We start from the raw sequence: 24,129 nt of genomic DNA, 5'->3' as shown, positions 1-24,129 counted from the left end.
GGGCCCTGTGGTCCTTACAGCCTCTCATCCCAGGGCCTTCAAAAGTCCTTGTCCCTTATATCAGAAGAGTTCGTGCCACATTCCCCCATGGCGGGCCAGGGAACCAGGCCCTCCCACTACGCTGGGAGGCCAAAGCCCCTTTACTGACCAGCCATGGTCTGCATCGCCAGAGTCCTGCTGCTGCCTCCCTTGACCCCCTCTTCCTTCCAGCCATATCCCCCCCGAGGGCTCCTGTGAGCCAGTCCCTGGAAGCATTCCACCCCTGGCCCTTCCATCGGGGAGTGCTACCCCTGCTCGGCTCCCCGCAGGGTCTCCCCTTGCGCCTGGGCTGAGTCTCTCCCTGCTTCTCCCAGACCCTCCCTCCGGGCCTCGTGCAGGAGCCTGACCTGCTCTCTCTAGTCCCTTGAGGAACTGCCAGCACAGCTTCCCTCAGGCTTCAGTTCAAACGCCCCTTAGGCGCAGGCTTCTCTCTGCCTTTCACCCAAGAGAGGAAACTCCCAGCTGCTTCTCCCCTGGCTCTCCTCAGCTTTCCTGCCCACTGCCCGGTGCTCCTCCCCAGCCAGGTCTGATCATCATTTATGCTCGCCGCCCTTGGGAGCCAGGTTCTGGTTAACCAATCAGGGTTTCTACAGCCCCACCCTCACCCACCCACACACACTGCTTCCCTCTCGGCCTCTCTGGTTCTACGTGCTTCGTCTCATTCACGATACCGAGACGAGGGATCTCTGGAGAGCCCCGAATCCGAGAAGGGGGAGCTGATGAAGAGATGGTATGTGATTGCCCACCGTTCAGTTCATTGGTAGCTTCGGTTATTGCAAGCGTAAACAGAGGCCTACGCTAAAAGCCATTGGCTTGAGTTAGCCCAGGAGGTTGAAGGAGAGCACAGCCCAGAAGGATTGAATGCTATCTTCCCTTCTCTCTTCCTTTTCCCAGCAGCTTTCCTCTTCACATGCTCTCCAGCCACGGCGCTCTCCTCTCTATGCCCTGCTCTCTGACGCACCCACGCACCTCTGGGCCCACTGAGGAGTGGAGCTGGGCAGATGCGTAGCTGACTACGCCTTTTTTAGGATTAAAGGGGAAGCTTTCCAAGTACTTGGGCTAGCTGGGTTTCCTCGTGTTTACTCTGTTCCTGCACATCATCCCGTTTGGCTGTAATTAGAGGGTCTGAGCGCTGCATTCTTGCTGGGAGCCGCTACCCTGTTGGGAAGCAACGATTTGTATTAGTGGATAATTACTTTTCTACATCGTATTGAAGCTTTGGCTTAGTTATTGCATGTACAAGGACAGGAGAGCTGAGCAAGGTTGTCTATAAGGCCATCCCCTATTTCCATTTGTTCCGTGGTTAGCAGCTTCCTTTTCCTTGGAACAATCAGGTTTCAAGAGTAGGGTCCGAGAGCTGTTTTTGGTACAGCTTAGCGAGTGATTGAGGCTGGGTTGCTGCTTGGATTTAGGTGTTTGCCGCTCGAGTTCACTGTCAAATGAAACAGCAACCATCGCAATGGGAAAGGTTCAGTCGACCAGCAAACCAAAAAGAGAGTGGCTTTCAAAGGTTGCCTGACTGCAAAGCCCCCTTAAAGAGAAGCCGAGATTGCTGCAAAGCAGGTTCACAAGGTCACAGGCACTCTGCCAGCATTTGAAATCTAAAAATAGGTACATTTGAGGAGAGAAATAGAGACGCTCCCTTTCAGCTCCAGTGAGATGTATTGGACAGTGGAATTTCTTCAAAGGGCCGGGAGAGAAATGTATAAATATTGCAGCTAAAAATCAAATAAAACAAAATTTGTGACTGACCCTTGTAAAGGAGGATTGCTGCGTTGTGTTTCCTGGGGCGTACCGAGTGCCTCGTGCAATTTGTCTAGATGTGTGCGAACGCCCAAATTACACTCCATATTAACGCCCTGCTAAAAAATGTACACAGGGTAACAGCCCAGCGCAGCGGGCTGAACAGAGACAGACGGGTGCTGTAAAGCACCATAACAGTGACAGGTCTGAAAAAATGGCCTCATGTAACATCCCAATTCACAAACAATTCTCGTTATAACGGGGTGTCTCTCAAAGGGCAAAAGAGTGGACACGCCACCGAGCTCACTCTCCACCTCCCATTCTTGCAGTCGTCTTCCTGCCTTTCCACATGGTCCACAGTCATCAGCAATGAGACAATTTCTCGTCCAATCCTTTCTAAATCCTGCAGGCAGCCCTGTGTGAAATAGAGGGAAGGGAATGTAGAGAGACAACATAGACTAGTGCATAGCGTGCACTGGGCTGGGAGTCAGGAGATCTGGATTCTATTCCCAGCTTTATCACTACTCTGTCGTGTGATATGGGCAAGTAACTTTGGCTCTCTGCTCCTGTTTCTCATCCCACCCTTTGTCCTAGCTTGTCAGACTGTAAGATCTTTGGGGCAGGAACTGTCTCTTGCTCTATGTTTGTACAGCTCCTAGCACAATGGTTCCTGATTTCGGTGGCATCCTAGTGCTGAATTATGCAGCAGCCTGACAGGTTTGTGGCAAGCACCAAACGTTTTTAAAAGTGTGGTTATTGAGTAGGAAATTGACTAACCAAACCAGACTATTTTCTGCTACCTCCCAGCGTTCAGTTTACTGTGCTGTGGATTTTGTACAGGCAGCACAGAACTGTGTTGTAGGAGTTATCAGAGGGGTGAGGAATTGGAGGCTTCGACACACAGGTGGTGAAAACATGGGGCATTGGTGCCCAGTGAATCTGCTGGTTTGAGCACCAAGGAGCACAGTTGAGGGTTTTACTTTTGGGGAAAAGTTTTTGCTTTTACCTTCATGTAATGGGCAGTGGCAGAAGTGATGTGTAATTTTGGTGAAGGGCATCAACTCTTAGTTCCTCATCCTTGACAGCAACCACCCTCCTCACTGTCCCAGTATCCACTGCTGCATTCAAAAATGATGGCTAAGAACGCTAGCGGGATGTTTCTGCTAAAATGATCAGCAGTGAAAAAATTCATTATTGTGACATATTAATTGTTGTCGTTATGATCCAGAGTGAACAGGGATGGTTTACAGCTCTTGGAACTATGGTTTCAGGCTGTCTTATTTGCAAATGCAGGCAGCCAGGCATGGCTGAATTGGGTCCCGTTTGGTTTACATTATGAAGATTCTTTTTGCAATCATGGTGTTTAATTTTAATTAAAGCTTAAATTTTGGAGCCTAGTTGTGCCGCAAACTTTTCAGTTGGAAAGTTGTGGAAGACATGAGCCTGGATGGAACATGGCCCTAAAATGAGGTACACCTCTACCCCGATATAACACTGTCCTCGGGAGCCAAAAAATCTTACCGCATTATAGGTGAAACCGCGTTATATCGAACTTGCTTTGCACAACCCTGCCCCCCCAGAGCGCTGCTTTACCATGTTATATCCGAATTCATGTTCTATCGGGTTGCGTTATATCGGGGTAGAGGTGTACCATGATGCAAAGTTAAAGTAAAAGAAACAACATCCGTAAATAAGCATTGAACAGCTGGTTTAACCAGTGTTACCATTCAGGATTGACTATAGAGGATGGGATGGGATTGCCATGCAGCCTTTGAACGATGCTGTGGGGAAGGAGGGATAAATGTAGCATTGTAAGATAATAGTCTTTGAGTTGAGGCAGGGCTGCCGTGACAGTTCACCTGGCTAGAAGGTGTCGGGTAAATTTTGCCTGGAAAGATTCCAGCCCCAGAGTAGGTTGGATTGATTTAAACATGGTTTAAATCCCCAAATCGAAAGCCTTGATTTCACCTTTTTCCATTTGTACTTCTGTAATTTTCTAAAGCTAGATGCATTCTCATTCATTGATATAACCATTCAAACATGTTGATTTACAACTAAATAGAGAGCCTTTACACTAGATTTGGTACATCTTTTTGCTCCCTAGGAGGATATGCTATTATAGCTATGTACATTATTTATGCAGTTACTTAGCTTAATATTTTCAGATTCTCATTAACTGTACCTTTTGAGTACGTCAGAACATGGGGAAGGATATATTGCTTTTTTACTAGATAATTAATTTTTTGTTCATGATTTGTGTCAAGTTGCATTAGGATGGTAACTGCAATTTAATTAAACACACAAAACAGCATATACAATTTATTTGTATTAAACAAAACAAGCCCTTAATACAGTACATGACCTAGTGTGCCATATTTATAAAGCTTGACCTCAAAAGCTGGAAGTTTTCCCCAGATTCTTTCTTTATATAGAAAAGCGGCCTTTAACTCAAAGTTTTTGCTAGAGACTCGGATTCAGCATATTTTTTATTTGTTTTAAAAGATCATAGTAAGTTTAGGCCTTAACACATTTTGTATTACATTCAAATTGCATTTTAAGCAGGTTTATTTTTAAAAAGAAAAACTTCTTATAATTTAAATAACAGAAAAAAATCTGATTCCCCCGCTGCTCCTCCAAAAAAAAAAATCCTAAATTTTTATCCACCCTGGCCCAGGGGCTTGGACTGAGCCCAGAAATGACCTGGGAGCTTATGGAAAGTGTCAAGTATCAGAGGGGGAGCCGTGTTAGTCTGAATCTGTAAAAAGCAACAGAGGGTCCTGTGGCACCTTTAAGACTAACAGAAGTATTGGGAGCATAAGCTTTTGTGGGTAAGAACCTCACTTCTTCAGATGCAAGTGCAGTGAGGTTCTTACCCACGAAAGCTTATGCTCCCAGTACTTCTGTTAGTCTTAAAGGTGCCACAGGACCCTCTGTTGCTTTTTATGGAAAGTGTGTTCTCTGTGGCTTTTCCTGCTAAAGAAGTGGGCTGCAAAATTCTTCCCAAACTGAAGTTTCCATTGCCCCATCATCAGCCTGAGATACATTGACTCCAGAAAGGAGATGCTCAGTGCGTGAATCATTGGGGCTAGATTCCCATCTGAGAGGACGGAGCATAGTTCCCTGCCACGCTGAAGCTGTACTTGGAGTTACTTTGATAAATGGAGGGGAGAGGTTGATGTCATGGCTGGATCCACTTCAGTCTTGCTTCAGCTCCTTTTGACCCGGCTGTTCTCTTCATCGAGGGGCTAACCTTATGCAGGCATGGTTCTTGTTTACGATTTGTATTGCATTAGCGCTTAGAGACCCCCCATCATGGCCCCATGGTGCTGGGCATTGTACAAACACTCAGTAAAGAGACACTCCCCACCCCAAACAGTTTGCCATCCCAGTCGGTTATTGCGCGCTCGTGGAGCTGGGTGCTGTCAGTGCATTGTGGCTTCTCCCCGCCTCTCCGATGGGGTCTCTGGTAGATTTTAAAGAGGGAGGATTGGATGGATACCTGCAGAACTCAGGCCTCTTGGGGATGCAACGCAGCTGCTTATCACACCGTTACCTAGGTCTGGTGTGAGCTGCTCCATCCACTCCAGCAGTAAAATGGGGATAACAGCACCGTCTACCTCCCAGGGGTGTTTTGAGGATAAATACGTATGTCAGAGATTGTGAGGGGATCAGTGGGGGTATAAAAGTACCGACACTCGCAAGGTTTGGTAAGTGGGTGGGCAGCACCTTGAGGAGTGGCTGAGTAGTATAAACACGCCTCCGTCGCCATCCGTCTAGAACTGTGTGTCATGGCCTGGTAATTGTCTTCTGCCAGGGGCGTCCTTTCCTCCTGTCAGTGAAATGTCTTCCAGACGGGCTGAGAGTTCTTTGCCATGCCGGGGGCTTGGGCGGGCCCTCTGGTTTGCGCAGCCCAGATCAATGAACCACTTTGCTGTCTGGCACGGTTCTTTCTGCTGTGATTCTGCCGCGGCTACGGTGGAAGAGGAGGTGTGTTTGCCTCCCTCACCGCATGAGTGCATTGTGTCTTCGAGCCCCTCCGGCCTTTAGAGCAGCAGTTCGAAACGCTTCTCTGTACCTGTTCTGCCGACTCGCTCCTCTTAGCAAATGAAAACTGTTGAGCTCTGCTTTGTAAGAAAACTTCCTTTCCCATCTCCCTGTGCTCAGATGGCACCATCTAACTCTCCCTCGGCCTTTCCAGCGCAGTCCTGTCCTGCATCACTGGACTTGCCTCTGACTCCTGAGTCTATCGACTCCCCTTACATGTACAGGGCTTCCCAGGAGGGAGGTAGATGCAGCTGTGTCTTAATGTCACGGTGGAGCTCGCCCGGGGAAGCAGTAAATTCCGTGGCTGCGGAGAGCATGGGATTGCACAACAGAATTCCAAGCAGAGCCTTCGATCATAATATTTGGTATAACATGCCTGTTTTCCCTGCGTGAGGCTCTCGCCTCCAAACAAGGGGCCTCATAGATAAGGAAGGGTTTAATGTGATGTTTGGGGGATTTGTTTGATCTGCCTTCCAGGTGGAAGTCAGAGATCTCCCAGCCAGAAATCCTTCTCTCAACAAAGCCAGGGCCGGGAAGGTCAACACTTTGTGGGAGGTATTTCTGAGCATGTCCTAGGGGCTGTGTTTCACTTAGTGAGGTGACTGTGCACCAGGGCCTGCCTCCCTGCTTCGTGAAATGCTGTGCAGGCATTTGGGGTACCAGAGGCCAGAGCTGTCCCTTGGGTACAGCGAATCGGGGCGACTACCTCGGGCCTCGCGGGCTGGGAGGTGAGGCGGGCAGACGAGCGGGGTGAGGAGGTGAACCACTGGCAAACAGAGTGGGCAAGGAGGAGCCCCCCTACCAGAACTTCCCCTTCTCCCCAGCGCCTCCTACCTGCCAGCGCACCCCACCAATCAGCGCCTCCCCCTCCCTTCCAGCGGCTACCACGCCGCATGCTCGGGGAGGGGGTGGAACTGGGTGGGGAAGAGGCGGGGTGGGGGTGGGGTCTGGGGGAAGGGGTGGAGCGAGGGCGGGGCCAGGGGTGAGCACCCCCCAGCAGATTAGAAACCCAGCGCCTATGTCCCGGGCCCCGCACTCCCCTAGTAAAACTCAACTCTCTACTATGAAGATCGCGCTGGGGGAGCTTGAACCGTACCCGGTCTCTTCCCATGCAAGGAGAGGTGCAAACTGGTTCAACTGCAAAGCTGGTCTTCCCATAGCACTCTCCACCTGCCCGTGGTTCTGGGTATCTGTAGGGCACAGGTGTCTTCAGCTCTGTTTCTCTCCATCCTGTCCATAGCAGGACAAGACACTTTCCAGGGTAGCTCCTACCCATCCATCCGCATTGGCCATTCCTACCCTCACTTGTCCCTCTGGCTGAGGAGGGGTTAGAACCTCCCCAGGTTTGGGCAGCCCAGGACAGGGTGTGTCGCTGTTAATCAAATCCATGTTCCTCCTGGATCATTACCAAGGGGCCTGTAACAGGCCGGGCCACAGTAGTTCATACAGGCAGACGCTCGGCTCTTGCCTTATCCAGTTCTCTAAGGCTGTATCTATGCTAGAGGAATCGCACGAAAAATTACGGCCAGTGGGAGCTGTCGAGAAGGCAGGGCAGGGCTGGACAACCCCAGGGCCTCATCTACTGTATGGCTCCCACCGGAGCACATGAATCACTGGCAGAACCTAGTGTGGGCAGGCTCGTCTAATGCCGCGATGGCGCTCTGAGCTGCGGAGCAGAGCACAGGGTGTAATGAAGCATTAGCAATGAGCACTGCAGAAGGGGCTGCTTGGACAGACACTCCTAAAGGAGCAGCACTTTCCCTCTCACATTTTATTTCCTTCCTTGCATCCTTTATTTTCTTGCCCCTCTACCGCTGTCAGGAGTGCGCTGTTGGCTCCAGTGCTGGAGACGAGCCCTTGCTAACTTTGCGCACCTCCCTTCTCAGTGGCTCTTTCCTGCCTAAATGTCTCCAGCCTGCGGGAGAGGGGGGTCCCTGTTTTGGCCTGCAGGTGGATTTAGCTTAAGGAATGCTTCTCTGTTCTCATAGGCTCCATCCAGTAGGCTGCAAAGGCCCTAGGGGGGCGTGTCGACAGTCACCATCACCTAGGAGGACAGGCGAGCAGAGGTGGGCCAGCAGGGAACGTACAAGCTGCCCATGCCGACTGTGTATGAAGCTGGGAAGCAGGTGAGCTGGAGATCTGACCTGTTGGGGGACCGGAGATGAAATAACCATCGTAAAGGAAAATCCTTGGACTGGCTGGCCAGGGGAGAGCCTTAAAGAAATCCCAGTGAACCATTGAGCAGATAGCAGGACAAATGCAGGAACTACCGCCCAAGGCGTGGCGTTCTGTGCAGCCAGATTCCTGTCTGTGCTTTGCATTCTGGGGGCAGAAAGAGCCCAAGCCCTCGCCCCACCCCTCTGGAGTAAGAGGTGTTTTCCTCTCTAGCCCAGGTTGTACAGGTGCCTGGTTGTTACCTAAAGGTTCGTCATTCTGTCCAGAGGGTGTCTGAGCTCCGCGGTGCTGCTGGCGACCAGCGCGAAGCAGAGGGGGGATCTGGGTTCCAAGAAGTTGGGGGGGAGTTGAGCTGGGAGGGGTTCGTAAGGCCCTGCAGCTCGTTTATCCTCTCCGTGCTCTTCCCTTCCAGTACACGGGACCTGAGTCCACAGAGAGACCCCTTTCGATGTCCCGGCATGAGACCTCTCCGACGACGGTGCAACCGGCTGGCAACCACCGCCCCAATGCCTGCTGCTTCTGCTGGTGCTGCTGCTGCAGCTGCTCGTGGTACGTCCTGTGCCCTGCTCAGTACCAGAGGCGCTAAAGAAGCCCCCTCCCCATCCCTCTCACCCGCTGCTGCCTGTGTCTCGGGGACGAGGCCCTGAGGGGAGAGTTGGATCCCCGTGTGGGTCGTGTTCCAAAATCTCCCCCATCAGCTCCCTGTTGCTGAAACGCCAGGTGTATTGTTCCTGGGGGGCCCCTTCGTCTGTGATTTTGTCCTTTGCTTAGATTGTAAGATCTCTGAGACAGGGCCCATCTTGTGGTCTGCGTCTGTGCAGTGCGCTCCTGGCCCATTACAATACAGCCAAGGTAGCATTCTTCCTCTGCACAGCTCTGCCAATGCCCCACGGCGCTGAGCCCAGAGCACCCCTTTGGGGGAGATGTCTGCAGGCTCTTCCGGCCGGGTGTGATGTTGGTCGGGGCCTCCGAAAATGCAGAGCTGCCTTTTCTTAATCTGCCACTAGAAGCTTGTGGGGCATGTGTGGGAACGGCCTCCCCCACCCGCCGGGCTGAAGCATCCAGGACATTTGTGTATTTGCGCTTGGTTTATAGTGGAAGGCTAATTAGTGCAGTGTTTAAAAACTGACTGTAAACACCATTTTGAGCAGATGGCCCCAGTGTTTGTGCTGCCCCATGGAGCACACTGTGCGTGCGTGTGTTTTCACTCTCCTCCACGCAAGGCATTTGTCGATTTTTGTCCTGAGATTCTGAACGTAGTAAATGGAGGAAAGGGGCGAGTTTTCTGAAATGAACGGAGTGTAACGCGACTTGCGGTCCGGGGAATCCTTGAGGCCTGGCCTATTAATCGCTCTTTGGAAACTTGTTAAATCCACAACGGACTGTGCTGCCCCTACCAGACTGCTCAGCACGGAGAAGTGTGAGTAACACTTTGGGGCCAAAACCTGGTGCCTGTTTCAGGGGGGCACAGAAATCCCATGCAGGTGATAAGACTCTCGGTCCCCCAGATCTAGGGCCGATAATCTATTTCAAATGGACCTAAAATAGTCCCCAATCGTCTCCTGATTCAGAGGGAGGGAGCCCCTGCCTGGCTCGTACCAGCACAGATTCATGAGGTGGTGTATTTGCTTCTCTGGTGCCAGTCACACTAAAGACCCAGGCCTGGATTTCTGAGCCCAGCAGGTGGGCAGTCTTGTTGTCTGGTTATTCCCATGTCTGCACACAACCTGCTCAGGATTAGGATGCCCAACGCAGGTGATTTGATTTTATTTAGCCAGGTCAGGGGGGAAATAATGATTCTTCCTGGTTAGAATCTCTGTCATTTTCGTGCAGGGAGCTGCTTAAAACCATGTAAACACATCTGTAAGAGCAGCTGGCAGAAGCTCCTGCACAGTTCAGTGGTACAGTGTCCCTGCCCAAGCAAGATGCCCCTAGTTTTCAGTGTCAAACAGCATTTGCCCGCTGAACGGCAGGCCCAGAATCGGTCCCTCTCCCGAGGAGGCTGGTGGGGTGCAGGAAACCATTCCGGTGGGCTGGACACATTTGTTCTGTGCACTGTATGACTGGGGGGAGGGAGATTAATGGGCGGGGCGGCATCTGTGACCTTTGGAAGCCCAGCCTCTCTCCCGAAGGAGGATCCCACAAATACCCCCGCACAATGGTTGCCTGAGAACTTGTGTGGGCAAATGGGCACTTGGCTGTACGGTGCCTCCTTCGAAAGCTCGCCCCTCACCATGTCTCCTGTCCATGTCCGCCGGGATTCCTAGATCCCATTGCGCTGTTTGAGGTTCTGTCTCAGGTGATTTGGCCGACGTTCTCTCTTCCGACGGCTTCTGACCTTGGATGGCTACCCAGACGCTGCACTGTTACTCCCCAGCTCATCAGAGCAAAATCGCTGCCGCTGTGAGATCAGCGGAGCTGGTGGCTAATTCCAGGGATGAGTCTGGCCTGCTGTGGCCTAGGGATGTCTTGGGTATGCAAGAGGCTGAGTAAGGCGGGGAAGGATAGCTCAGTGGTTTGAGCATTGTTCTGCTAAACCCAGGGTTGTGAGTTCAATCCTTGAGGGGGCCACTTAGGGATCTGGGGCAAAATCAGTACTTGGTCCTGCTAGTGAAGGCAGGGGGCTGGACTCGATGACCTTTCAAGGTCCCTTCCAGTTCTAGGAGATAGGATATCTCCATTAATTTAAAAAAAAAACAAAAAAAACCTACGATGGGTTGTATCAGCTCCTTCCCATACAGGCAGACATGAAGTGCTATCTCACGTACTGTCTCCCTTCTGGGCCTCGCTGTCCCTGTACTGTGCCAGGTTCCTCCTCTGCACAGCTAGGGGTGGAGAGTGAACCACAGTACTCCAACAAAGCCACCTTCTGCACAAGGGAGAGTCCCCAGATCCATCGCAGCGGCTCTCTCCCGTCTGTGCGGCTTCCTCCAGGCAGAAACCAGACCTGTTGATCCAGGCAGACTGACAGTGGAGGGACCCTCAAAGACCCCTTTGCAGAGTAGCTGTCCCCACACCTCACCCCCAGGGTTGCAGAGGAATCTGATGCTGGGTGAGGAGGCAGAGGCAATGTGACTACTGCAGTCCAGTTGTTACCTTCTGCTGGAAATCCCTGCTCAATCCCTGCCCCCAGTGTACATGTGTGTACACAGACACACACACCTGGGTAACCATGCTGAGACAGCCCAAACTCGCTACACAGACCCTTGCTTTATCCCCTGGCACTTTTGGCCTTGTTGATTCATACAGCGAATAGTTTTTTCTTGCAATAAACTTCCCAGTTGAAAACAACAACAGCACAGCGTATGCTTCCTCCAGCCACAGAAACTTTCTGCCGTGGCCTTTTCAGACTTTGCAAGCTAAGCAGGACTGGGCTGTGACCATGCTCACATGGGGGACTTCTAAGGAACATGTAGTCAGTGCAGGAGATGGTATCGGTGACTCAGTAGGTGGCACTCTCCCCTCTGAGTCAGTACCAAAGCAGTGCCCCAGCGTAGTGTAGAGGTGTGGGGTGCTATCCTCCGGATGAGACCCTGTGGCACCGTCTCTAAAAGGAAGGGGGTTAATGGTCAGAGTCCACTTGGGCTGATCACATTTTGCTGCTTTGAATTTCCCCTGCACGTTTTCCTTCGCCACCTGTCCTAAACAGCTGCAGGGTACCTACGCAACAGCTAAGCTCCACCCCAGAAGTGGTTACATTTCAAAAGTAGGAAGCGTGGCCCTGAACTACCTCGCTGAGGGGTTGTGAGAATTAATGAAGGTCTGTAAAGCGCTCGGCAACTCCTCCGATGGGACGAGCGCTTTGAAGCACCAACCATTTGTGATGTATCGAAAAAACAACCCAGGACAAAATAACTTAAAAGCAGAGTGGGGAGCGATCCTTTGCCATGCTAAGCTGTGAATGTCCCAGGGGGGTGGGAGCACCGGGCTGCAGACAGTACGGGCCTGAGCAGTATGTAGGAGAGCAGGCGGCTGTAAACCAGCTGACAGCCACCCCCAGAGCAGAGCTGCCAGAGCCCAGCCTGGCTCTCACGCCGCCTCGGTGCCCTTCTAGAAAGGGGCCCTGGAGGAAGTGAGAGGTTGCCCTTGTTGTTTTCTGAGCCCCACCCTGCTGTGCAGCCTTTGCCTTGCAAAGGAAGAAGTTTCTGTCTTAATCTGGTAAGAGCAGAGAAGGGACAATGTCGCAAACAGGAAGTGCTGCTCCTGTTGCGGTTTTCCACGCATGTGAAATTCAAGAGGCCCAAGGGAAGTTGCCTGCCTGCGTGCTGCTTTCCGATTGCACAGCACCCTTCCTGGCGAGAGAGGGGAGACAAGGGTTTCACTTGAGGGCTTTCAAAAAAAAACCCAAACTAACCCCTTGGAGCAAAACCTCCCAGGGGAACGAGGCCGTGCTCCTGGCCATGTCAGCGGCATGGTTTCCACGGGCAGTTGCTTCCATAGAGCAGGTCCCTTGCAGCTCTCAGGGGCAAAGCCTGGCCTGCAAATTCCCAGCCAGTGGAACTTGGTATCGGTAGGACCTACACTCTCCTAGCTCTTGCGTAGTGCTTTGCATCAGTACATCTCATGGCTGTAGCTTTAAGCTTCTCTTCATCTGGCTGTTGCCAGGGTGGGGCTTCCAAGGTATCCAGATTTGGGTCGTGTTCATTTTATTGTGGGGAAGCTGATGGTCCTATGGAGAAGTAAAAGGGTGCAGCGGTTCAAGTGCAGAACTAGGAGTCAGGAGTTCAGGTTTCTGTCCTAGCTCAGCTTCCTATGTCATCTAGGGCAAGCCAGAGAACATTTGTGCCTCAGTTTCTCCATCTGTAAAATGGAGATGATCCACCTGAACTAACTCCCAGGGAGTTTTAAGAGTTAATTCATCAATGTGAGCTGCTGTCCTTAGAGCTCTGGAAGTGCAAAGCATTACCATGAAACCTGCACAAGAAGCTCCTTTTTATTAGTCAGCCTCCTGTTTGAAGCCATTCCGAAGGATCCCCGGGCAGACGGACTCAATTCTGCTCCAGTTTCATTCGCCCAGCTCAGCTAAGGAGGTGATTTTTGTCCATCCTGTTGTCGTTTCCTGATGGAAGTTGTTGTCTTTCCTACAAGCTCGAAGGGCTAGGAGAACCTGAGCTGCTGATGATGCCACTCCAGACTTCCGCCAGCTGGGGGTGCTTGCGGTGTGAGTGCTTATCCCACCCCCATTGATGGAGGGCAGCCAGGACTTCTCAGCACCAGATCTAGGGAGTAGGCCTTTGAAAGGCATGGCAGTACCTACAGCCCCCATGGTACTGTACCCCCTTTCTCACTCAGACCAATTTGGCTCGCTCCAGTGAAAATCTGGGGTTCTGAGAAAGCATAAAATCCAAGCTTGGCTTTCCCTGCTGCAGCTATCAGACGTTGATGCAGGCGTTTGCTTCTCTCTCTGACTCTGTCTAGGGTGATATACCCTCTCCCATTACCGTGGGATCTGAGTATCTCAGTGCATTTATTAAATAGAAGGCTGCAGTCAGAGGTTACCCCGCTCTCGGTGCGCTTGGGGCTTCCGGGAACTAGCTTAATCTGAAATCCCATCACTGTTCCCTTTGCCTGAGCCACTGACTTCAGAGCTCACTTCACAGATCTCATGGATTCATTTTTTCGTGATTATTGTAAGTGGTTCCTGCTGGGTTTGTGTTTCCTCTGTTGTTTTTGGCCTGGGGCAGCAGTGCCCTCTACTGGCTGGTTCCAGTAATTGCCACTTTGAATTTTCCATCTGTTGGCGAGGGAACTTCAGGTCAAGAAGAGCTCTGGGTAGCCCAAAAGTTTGTGTCTCACCAACAGGAGTTCGGTGCAGTCAAAGCTATTCCTTCACCCGCTTTGTCTCTCTAATATCCTGGGACCAACACAGCTACAATACTGCATGTCTCTGTCTTAGCATTTATACTGCTCTCGCCTGTGAGAGCACTAATTCAGTGCCATCCTGCATCTCCGAGGCTTGGATTTTAGAGTTGGGGAGACAGTGGGGTCTGATAGCTTAGGGGCTGTGTGAACGAGGGCAGGTCTCTGGGCCTCTGTCTCATCTGGTCAAGCTGTAAGTTCTCTGGGGCAGGGACCATCTCTCACTGTGTGTGTCTGTAGTGCCTAGCGGAATGGGGCTCTGATAACAATAGGAACCAGGTATCTCAAAGGGTCTTCTCGGTTAAAAACACACCAGGACGCCCAGGGCTGTTGGCGCGTGACTTTGAAGCAGGGAGGGAAGAGCCCAATAAGAGCGCTGAAGTGTTTTAGCCTTTTACAAAACCAAACCAACCAGAAGTGTTTCGGTTTGTGGAGCTGCCGTGCTCATGGCTGGCAGACAGCAAAGTGATCGTGGGCAGCTGGCAGGAGAGAGGGGCAGGGGCTGACTTTGCCCCGTAGCAGCTGTCTCACACAGCAGTGGGGAACGGCGTTCGGAATTAACCTGGCCCAGTCGATGACACAGCAGCAGTTGATGTTTCTGTATTGGGGGAGGGAAGCAGAGACCGATATGGCTCTTCAACTCCCCCAAAACAGAGACCTCTTGCAGCCCTTGTTACTGTCTGACTGCCCGCCGTCACCTGGGCCTGGCTGGAAGTGGTGGGAGCAGGGGACGTGCACGCGCCTTTCTCCACGGGACACCATCGTGAAATCCCGTCGAGGGTAGAGGCGGAGGTGGGGGCAGTTTAGGGCTCTGATGCACTGGGGGAGCTGGGGGAGGAAGCAGACAGGGACAGGACAGGTAGCTGCTGCCTCTGGAGGGCTCCGCCTGTGTAACAAAACAAGAGGCAATTCAGCAGCCTGAACTAATTGAGGCTGAGTCACATTGTTGGTATGAAGTGGCCTTTTCCCCCTGGGCTTTGTCGACAAGCAAACGCTAAGTGTGGTTGGTCGGTAAACTGTTTACAGGCTACTCAAGGTGGCTCCTGAGGATCTGAGTATTCTTCAAAGCCAGGTAGTGACCAGACAAGGATGTGAACTGACAAAGGGCTGCAGCATCTGTGCAAAAGATGCAGAGACAGCGAGAGACCCGATCAGTTGCACCGGGCTCCAGCAGAGAGTGAGCGTTCGGGATCGTTTCCAAAGGCCAGCCTGACCCTAGGAGACGCCCGATGCACAGGGTGGATCTGTCCGGGTGCACTGCTCGCTTCAGGCTGGGTCTGTAGTGCCGTTGTGGAAAGGTGCAGCGCTGTTCCCTCTGAGCACCGTTGACTACCTTTCCGTCTCCTTGTTAGGAACGAAGATCGGGAGCGAGCGTGGCGGGCGTCTCGAGACACCAAACTGGAGACCATTCCAAACTGTGAAGCTTGGTGAGTGACTCTGACCCTTTATGTGAATGGCTAGTGGGCTGGCGGGCGGCTGCCTGCCGCTATAGGTCGGGCTGCCAGATAGGCCCTTCTGCTGTCTAGCCAGTCTGCGGAGCGGCCGGCAGAGTGTGTTGGATCCTGACTCTGCCCCATCCCCTGATGCATCACACACGCTGCCTTCGCACTGGCACGCACACACATCATGCTGATCTGCACCACTGCATCGCAGCTAGACCTGGGAACAGGGAGTCAGGACTCCGGGGTTCTGTTCCCTGCCCTGCCAGTGGCTTGCAACTTTCTCCTGGGTCACACACAGCGTCTCCTTTCGGTGCCTCGGTTTCCCCCAAAGGGGGACATTGTAATATGTCCTTAACTTGTGAAGGTGCTCATGAGACCGAATCCATTCCCGTTTGAAGGTGCCGAGGAGTGTTTAAATGCCGAGCTGGGGGATGTGCCGCGGGCAGCAGGTGGAAAGTATTATTTCCTCCCCAGCCGTTGGTGTGCGCCCCTCGCCCCATGTTTGCTGCGTGTCGTGGGCCGTCTCGCTTGCGCTGGCTGGGCTATTTGCCCCCCCATTGTTCTGTTTTGTTTTGTTTTAAGCTTTCCTGTTGCCGCTGTGCAGTCAGTCCGGTCTGAAGAGGCTGCCAGCTGCAATGGACTGACCCGTCCCATGGCAAGGCGCACCCCCATTCCCTGGCAGCGTGCAGCGCACCCCCATTCCCCAGGGCTTGAGAGGGGCGGCTCAAAGGGGCAGTTTATGAACAAAAATTGAAAAAGCAGGGGAAGGAATAATGATTGGCGAGGCCAGCGTGGTTCTGCTCCCTGGCCCTACCTCCCAGCCCCAGACACCAGCACCACTCGCTGCTTGGGCTTTGCCCAGCCCCTCCTGATGAAGTAAGAATCCTTTTCTAGCACTTACTGCCCGAGGATCTTGGTGCTTTACACACACTTGTGCTGCTGCTGGTGATCATCCCCCGTTAACAGGAGAAACTGAGGCACAGAGAGAGGCTAAGTGGCCTGTCAGGGATTGTTGCCTATGGCCACAAGCCAAGTGGATGGCAGAGGCAGGAATCAGACCCCATTCCTCCTGGTTCCCAGGCCTGCACTTCAAGCACTAGCTAATACTTTCCCTGCTACAGGAGACCAAGTCGACAGGAGTCTTGTTATCATGGGAGGAGAGGTTATAAGGGCGAAGGTACCAGTTTACCTAGGCCCTGGCTGTGCCCTTCCCCTCTAGATTGGCACACTCACAGCACTGGTACCCTCCTGCTGTTCCAGGCCTGTTTTTCCCACACTGAAACTGACAGCTAAACGTAGCCAGCAGTGATCTAAATATACCTCGGGCCGTAAGGTCGCGGAATACCAAGGCTGAAGGGGGGTGGCAGGCCCGGCTGCTGTGGGAGCCTTTGCCATATAAGGATTTTATAATTAGTCGAGGGACTGCTCCGTTCTGTTGGCAAAATGAGGCTCCGTTTGCCTCGGGAACCCCAGCGGGTGGGTGAGGCATGGACCTGCTGTCGGCTGGCGCCGGCTTCTCTCTATCTCCCCCTGCCCAAGGCCAGGAATCGGACCTGTCTAGAGGGGCAGGCATCCCTTTGCAGCATGCTTGGCTGTGGAGTTTACATGAAAACCCCAGAGCTTCCTCCAGGCAGCATGAGAGAGCCGGGCATTATTCAATCTAAATCCTGCCATCTCACTACATTGCCTTGCTGCTGCTGGAAGAACAGCCCGAGCTCCTGGAGATAGTCCAACGACTTGAACTAATAACTGAAATCTGGGAGCTAAAATTAGGAATTTGCTAAACGTGCGTCTGGTAGTCGCTCAGTGTGCTCCAGTCCTGGGTTTGTACAGCACCGAGCACAGTGGGGTCCTGGCCTGTGACGGGGGAACCCGAGGGGCTGATGGAATGGAAACGGTAATAATAAACTATAACATACATTCCTGCCAAGTGGCTTTCTCGTGCTGCCCTTTAGAAGGTGGGGAGGAACACGTGGTGATATTGTAGAACCGCTTCTTTTCTCGAGCTCTGAGGTTTTGATTGTTTCCATGTCTCCAAAACAAATTCCTAAGCCCACCACTGTAAAGGCTGTCCGGGGAGATAGGGAGTAGAACAGAAGGGGCGCTGTGGTTACAGCTCAAACGTGCTGGGCTGGCAGTCACACACACAGGGGATTCACTCCAAAGACTTCCATCTTGCAGTCCGAAAAGCAAACCGACAAGAAATGCAGCTTTCCGTTTTGGTGCTAAACTGACGTTCTGCAGAAGCTGCTTTGATTTTCTCCAGAGCTTACAAACAGAGCAGCGCTCAGGGCCAGGAGAGGAGATGTGCTCTCTTCAAAATCCTTTTGTTGCAACGATAAAATAAGGGGGGGGGGGGGGGATTGTGGTTGTTCTTCGTTCCCTTTTTGACTGCTTGCTGGAATGCTGTGAAGTTGCTGCCCGGCAGCGAAATGGTGCGTCTCAAACTGTGAAATTCAGTTGAGATCAAGAGCAGCCTCTCGACCGGTCAAATGGCCGATTAACCAAACAGAAAAACCCCGGTGTGACCATTTCGAAGGTGCAACTAGTCTTAATAGTACGTTATAGCACTATCAGGAAAGTGTTAGACTCATCAAGGTCCAGCTCCTACAAAGTATTTAGGAAAATCATTGAAATCAGTGGAAGTTGGGAGCCTAAATACGTGTGAGGACCTGGCCGGAATGCCTTACTCTATAAGACCCTTTCTTTTCCACAGTGCTTCTCGTGTCAGTCAACCGCAGAATGCTAGGCAGATTGAAGAACTGATCAAGCTGGAGAATTAAATGCGACAATTGCAGTATGGTTCCTAGATGCTATAGTCCAGATGCATTGGGAAGAGAGAGAGGTGGAGGGAGAGCTGTGGGCAGGTTTTCTAACAGGTGCCGAGGAGCAGCTGGTAGATGGGTCACAGGGTGAGAGTTTCTAAACTCTGTCGAGCCTCTCTCGGCCCGCCATGGCTGCGTACCAGAGGGGGTTGGCTCGGAGCAGGCAGGCGGCTCAGGCTCACAATAATCCTGTTTTGTTCCCTCCTGTCCCTTTCTTTCTTTCTCGTGACTCCCCTTTTGTTTTGGTGACGCCGGGGCCCGACCAGCCTCAAGCCAACTCCCGACGAAGTGCAGGGCTGGGCCCAGTCGTTCGACAAGCTGATGAAGAACCCAGCGGGCAGGAACGTGTTCCGGGAATTCTTACGGACTGAGTACAGCGAGGAAAACATGCTCTTTTGGTTAGCATGTGAGGAACTCAAAAACGAGTGCAACAAGCACACCATCGACGAGAAGGCCAGGATGATCTACGAGGACTACATCTCCATCCTCTCGCCCAAAGAGGTATTGGGCCCCCTCCCCGCATGCTGGCAGGCCAGGCAGGCGATTCCCGAGCCCCTGGACTCTTGGGAACTCCAGGCTGCTTGGTAGCCATGCTCCGACTGGGGCGGGCTTCCCTGTCGAGGCAGTGAGGGAAAGCGAGTCCACACGCTCACGTCATTCAGCCTTGGCTGGCCCCACTGCGGGGCAAAGGTGCTGACAGGCCAAAAAAAAAAAAAGGGCTGGTTCTCCATTCACAGCTCAGAACAGAACAACCTCGGCCATTGCTGGAGCAGTGCCCCTGCTGAAATCCGTTCAGGACCCGTTGGCCTCCGGCGGGAGCCGGAACGGGGACTCACCTGATGGGGAGTGAATGCACCCAAAAGGATGGAAGTTGTTTGACATCCTTCCTCCCTGACAAGGCTCATGATGGCATTACAAAGAGAAGGCTAAGGGGTGATCACTGTCAGGCTAGAAGCACCTACATGGGGAACAAATACTTGAGAGTGGGATCTCCTCTCTGGCAGACAACGGTATAGCAAGAGCCAATGGCTAGAAGTTGCAGCCAGACAGATTCAGACTGGAAATAAGGTGTAGATTTTTAAAAGGGGGGGGGGGGGGGGAATTAATCCTTGTGGATTTCCCATCACTGGCCATTTTTAAATCAAGATTGGATCTTTTTCTGAAAGCTCTGTGCTAGTTCACACAGGAATTGTTCCAGGGAAGTTCTATGGCCGGTGTTATACAGGCGGCCAGACTAGGGGTGTGTCTACACTGCAGTTGGACACCTGTGGCTGGCCCATGCTAGCTGACTCAGGCTTGTGGGACTCATAGCGGTGTAGATGTTTGGGCTCAGGTGGGAACTGGGAAGCGGTGGTCAGCACATCCCTCCTCCCGCACTGTTTCCTGCAGCCCCCATTGGCCTGGAGGGGCAAACCGCGGCCACTGGGAGCTGCGATCGGCCGAACCTGCGGACGCGGCAGGTAAACAAAACGGCTCGGCCTGCCAGGGGCTTTCCCTGAACAAGCAGTGGCCGAAGTTTGAGAACCACTGCTCTAGATGACTGGAGAGGTGCTTCTGGCCTTGAAATCCATGAATCTGTTAAAATGGTCTGGGGATTGGACTGGGAGCCAGGAATCTCCACTTTATCAGCCTGCCTTTGACACTGATTTCCTCTGGGAATTTAGGTAGGTCACTTAAGCCATTATTTTTTTAAACTTGATGCTTAAAGTAAAGACTAACTCCACGTCTGGGCATCTAATGCAGACGCTTGATAATTCAGAGGTGCTAAGTACCTTCAGCTCCAGAAAGGTACAATACGATCCAATGGCTGGACATTGAAACAAGACACGTTCAGAGTGGAAATAAGACTTAACTTTTTAACAGTGAGAGTAATTAACCACTGGAACAATTTACCAAGAGTTGTGGTGGATTCTCTCCATCACTGGCAACGGTTTAATCAGGATGGGCTGGGTTTCTAAAAGCTCTGCTCCAGGAATTGTTTTGGGGCAGTTCTCTGGCCTGTATGATACAGGAGGTCAAACCCGGACGATCACAAGGGTCCCCTCTGGCCTTGGAATCTATGAATAGCTGCAGTGAGCTTTGACGTCAGGGGGAGGGAAAGTTGCAGGCTTGCCCCCCTGAAAACTGGGCCTCTTAATTAGCGGCCTAAATGTGGACTTAGCCCCCCATCCTGCTAGCACTTGTGCTTAAGAGTCTGCATGATCAGGCCCTCTGATGCCTCCCACTGGGTGGCCAGATTGGAGGACATTGGTCTCCATCTTCCCCACTGGTAAAACATGGCTGGCGATAAAATGAGGATGCCACGAGCACCACCCTAAGGCAGAGGCATGCTGAGCACTAACGGGTGCCTGTTTTCAAAGCGCTGGTCGAATGGGAAGTACAAATTTTAAATCAGTTATCAGTAGATCTCCTCACTTGTTTAGGGTAAAACTATCATGTAGCAGAGTTACTCCACCTTCCCCCACCCCGCCCTTAGTCCCAGCCCCAGTTGGCGATCATGCTGTTATCACTAGGTCCACACCTTGTGTTTCTGGCCATTAGACACCTCCTACCTCTAAAACACTCCCTGCTGGAGCTGGGCTTGGCCCAGATCATCGTCCTCACTCTTCAGCCCGCCCCGTGTTTGCTCTTGGTGTTGGTTTTTAAAGGTCAGGGCACATGAGACATTTGTCACTCAAAACCCTGCAGCCATCTCATGTGCATAGCGGGTACCGTGGAATGTAGGTGTAATTCAAGCCTTTGTTCCTTGGGTCAGGGAGACAGATGCGGGGAGGGGGCTAGCTCAGTGGTTTGAGCATTGGCCTGTTAAACGCAGGGTTGTGAGTTCAATCCTTGAGGAGGCCACATAGGGATCTGGGGCAAAAATCTGTCTGGGGATTGGTCTTACTTTGAGCAGGGGGTGAACTAGATGACCTCCTGAGGTCCCTTCCAGCCCTGATCTTCTATGTATTATAAAGCCGGAGAGTAAAGGTAAAGGACAGATCTTGGGTATGCCTCACTTGGGGTACTCAGATACTGGGGCCGTTGCCCAATAAAGCAGAAGCCCTGTATCTAGGGGGCATGTGGAACTTGCCCAGAGACAATACTGAATACAATGTGGCTGTGTCAGGCATTAGCTTGTGACCTTCTTGAGGTGGAGAGAAACATGCTGAGTGAATGGATGGGAGATGGGGTGCATTTAGGGTGACCAGACAGCAAGTGTGAAAAATTGGGACAGGGGTGGGGGGTAATAGGAGCCTATATAAGAAAAAGTCCCAAATATCAGGACTGTCCCTATAAAATCGGGACATCTGGTCACCCTAGGTGCATTACTGGCCTAAACCTCAAGAGGGCACCAGAAAGCCACAAAAGCCACCTACTCCCCTCAGGAGTTGCAGGAGGGATGTGAGGGCGGCCGGAGGGTTTTGTGGCATCTCTGCTCTGCTTTCCCCCCAGCTGGTTTTCCAGAGGCCTGTGGGCCCCTTGGATCGTCACACAGCTGCTCCCAGAGCCCCACGCGACAGCACAGAGTCACAGGGGCAGAAATCCACCTGTTACCAGCCCCGTCGCGCTCACTGCCCACATCGGGTGCTAGTCGCTTGCGGTACATCTCCACTGCATTTCAGAGCCCGCGGCTGGCCCGGGCTGGCTGAGGGGCTCGGAGCCGCTAACTCTGCCGGCCAAGGGGAAGGCTGCACCTCTGGGGAGAGCAGGGCTTTTCCCAGCAGGCAGAGGAGCCAGGCCTGGCGAATGCAGCCGCGGGCCCAGTTCTTTCCTGCTCCCTTTGCCCCATCCTCTTGGCCACCCCTGCTGCCCTTCACCCACCCGACTCTGTGATCACAGATTTGGGCTGAGGCCGAAGGGTCGGGTCCAGTTCAGCCCTGACCTCGGCAGGGGCCGATCCCGTCAGCGGGGGGATCCCAGGACTCGAGTCGGCCCATCATCCGGCCATCTTACCCTCCTCTTCGGCCAGCACAGCCTTGTCCCCGGAGCCCAGGAGGGCCGCGGCGCGGGTGCAGCCCAGGATGAGGCCCCATTGGCTCCAGTAGCGCAGCCCATGGCCTCATCTGGGGAAAGTACCTTCTCCTTCTCAGCCAAGGCTGGCCTGTGCGGGCCGGGGGAAAGGAGGGCTGTTCTGAAAACCGCACGGCCTCATTTGCCCATTGCAAGCCTAGGCCTGCAAGGTGCAGGGGAGTCTGGCAGAAGGGGGGAATGAGGCTGGGCTTTGCCGCTCTGGGTGCAGGACCCCAGCCCTGCCCCTCCCCTCCCCTAACGGCCTTGTCTCCTCCTCTCCTCTCCTCAGGTGAGCCTGGATTCCCGGGTGCGCGAAGTCATCAACAAGAAGATGCAGGAGCCCTCGACGCACACCTTCGACGACGCGCAGCTACAGATCTACACCCTCATGCACAGAGACTCCTATCCCCGCTTCCTGAACTCTGCCATATACAAAGCGCTGCAGCAGAGCGTCTCGCGGTCGTCCTCGGAGTCCTAAGCGCCTGCCACCCTCGGCCTGTGGCAACGCCACAAACAGTTCTTTTTGTACACCGGTGTCGGGGGGGTCCCCGAGCTCTGGCTCTGTCTGGGGCAGGTGGGGAGGCCTCTGGGACCAGGGGGCTGGAGCTCCCGCTCCCCTCACATGCCCCCTCACCATCCACCTCCACTTTTTAGCTTTAGCAATGAACATCAGCCAGGTTCCCCGGCCACTGGAAAACACTGTCACCCCTGAACCCCGCACCACATCCCCCCTGCTGCTCCCCCACCACCGCCGGTGCCACCTGTGGGCGCTGCTGAATCAGACTGGGCTGGCGCTGCCGTTCGATCGTCAAACTCAGGCCTCACTCTTACTACTGAATTCCCGTTGGGAGCAAGCGGGGGGAGTGGGGGATTGTTGGGGGGAAGGGGAGCTCCAAGTGGCTGAACTCTGCTCCCTCTCCCCTTTTGAAGAGGTCACTTTATCCCCTCCCGGCCGCACCCGGGGTCACGGCCGGGTCCTGTCTCTTGGAGTCTCCCGGCCGTCTTTTTGCCGTTTTTATTTTAAATGCTTTTTGTTGGCTTGATGGGGGGGGGTGGATTTCATCAAAGCTCGCGTGTCTGTGTAAACATGGCCACGGGTCAGGTTTACATTGCTCTGCCTGTTAAATGGCCCGAGGGTTCGACCTGTGACTAGGGCCAGGCCCAGGACCCTGCCCTCTGTTTACAACCATTCGATATTAGCACCTGAATCAGCCTGCAGGAACCTGCGAGGTTTGAGCTGTAATGTCCTGAGAGGCAGCAGGAGCTCTGTGCCCGTCCCTGTCTCCCTCGCCCCTGTCCTCCCCCCCGACCTAGTAGTATTTATGACTTGTTCCTGGGGCTGCCTCCAGGCCTGGCCTGCCAAGCCGCCTCCTGGGGTCGCTACCCAACACGCTGGTTTCCCAACCAGTGGGGGCGCCTGGTTTTCAGCCCCCAATGGAAACCAGTGCTCACCAGCCCTCGGGTCGCTTGGGAGCCTGGGGAAACAGCCTGGCGGAATGTCGGCTCAGTCTTTGCAGAACAAAATGTCCAAGGTTTGAAGTTTTCCGGAAATTTTAAATGGTTGAATTTTTGTTCCCATTCAGAACAAACTTTTTTTTAAAATTTTTGTATTTTCCCAGGGCACGGGAATTCCAGGGGCCGAGCAGCTCTATTGGGGATACAGAAAATGATGTGGGGAAGCCCCACCCCTTTTCCTCTAATCCCCAGGGAGCCTGGGCTCAAGCTACAGGAGAAGAATGGTGCACTGCGGAGGGAGAGTGGGGGAAAAGCAGAGGTGAAAGTGGGCTGGTACGGCATACTGGCAAGAGCCGGGCTCGGGCGGTGATTTCAAGGGCCCGGGGCTCCTGCCACTGCAGGGAACCCTGCCCCCTTAAAGCGCTGCTCGAGCCCTGCTGCCGGAGCCCCGGGGTAGGAGGGGTAGGGCTCCGTCAGCGATTTAAAGGGTCCGGAGCTCCACTGCGGTAGCGGCAGCCAGAGCCCCGGGCCCTTTAAATCAACCCGGGGCTCCC

The 24,129-nt window shown here is 53.1% G+C and overlaps 1 protein-coding gene across 1 annotated transcript in view; it reads left to right on the top strand.

The window, feature by feature from the left end:
* Positions 1–22,684, top strand: part of RGS19 (regulator of G protein signaling 19) — a 31,182-nt gene extending 8,498 nt beyond the window's left edge. The window contains exons 2-6 of the mRNA XM_054045944.1: positions 7,815–7,952; positions 8,414–8,550; positions 15,213–15,287; positions 18,394–18,628; positions 22,410–22,684. Of these exons, the coding sequence (XP_053901919.1) occupies positions 7,923–7,952; positions 8,414–8,550; positions 15,213–15,287; positions 18,394–18,628; positions 22,410–22,598 (666 nt within the window). The 5' untranslated portion in view covers positions 7,815–7,922 and the 3' untranslated portion in view covers positions 22,599–22,684. The remainder of the gene's footprint in view (positions 1–7,814; positions 7,953–8,413; positions 8,551–15,212; positions 15,288–18,393; positions 18,629–22,409) is intronic.
* Positions 22,685–24,129: the final 1,445 nt, after the last annotated feature.

The sequence above is a fragment of the Malaclemys terrapin genome, chromosome 12 (assembly GCF_027887155.1).
Source record: "Malaclemys terrapin pileata isolate rMalTer1 chromosome 12, rMalTer1.hap1, whole genome shotgun sequence".
NCBI lineage: Eukaryota > Metazoa > Chordata > Testudines > Emydidae > Malaclemys > Malaclemys terrapin.
This window is presented reverse-complemented; position numbering and strand designations above follow the sequence as displayed.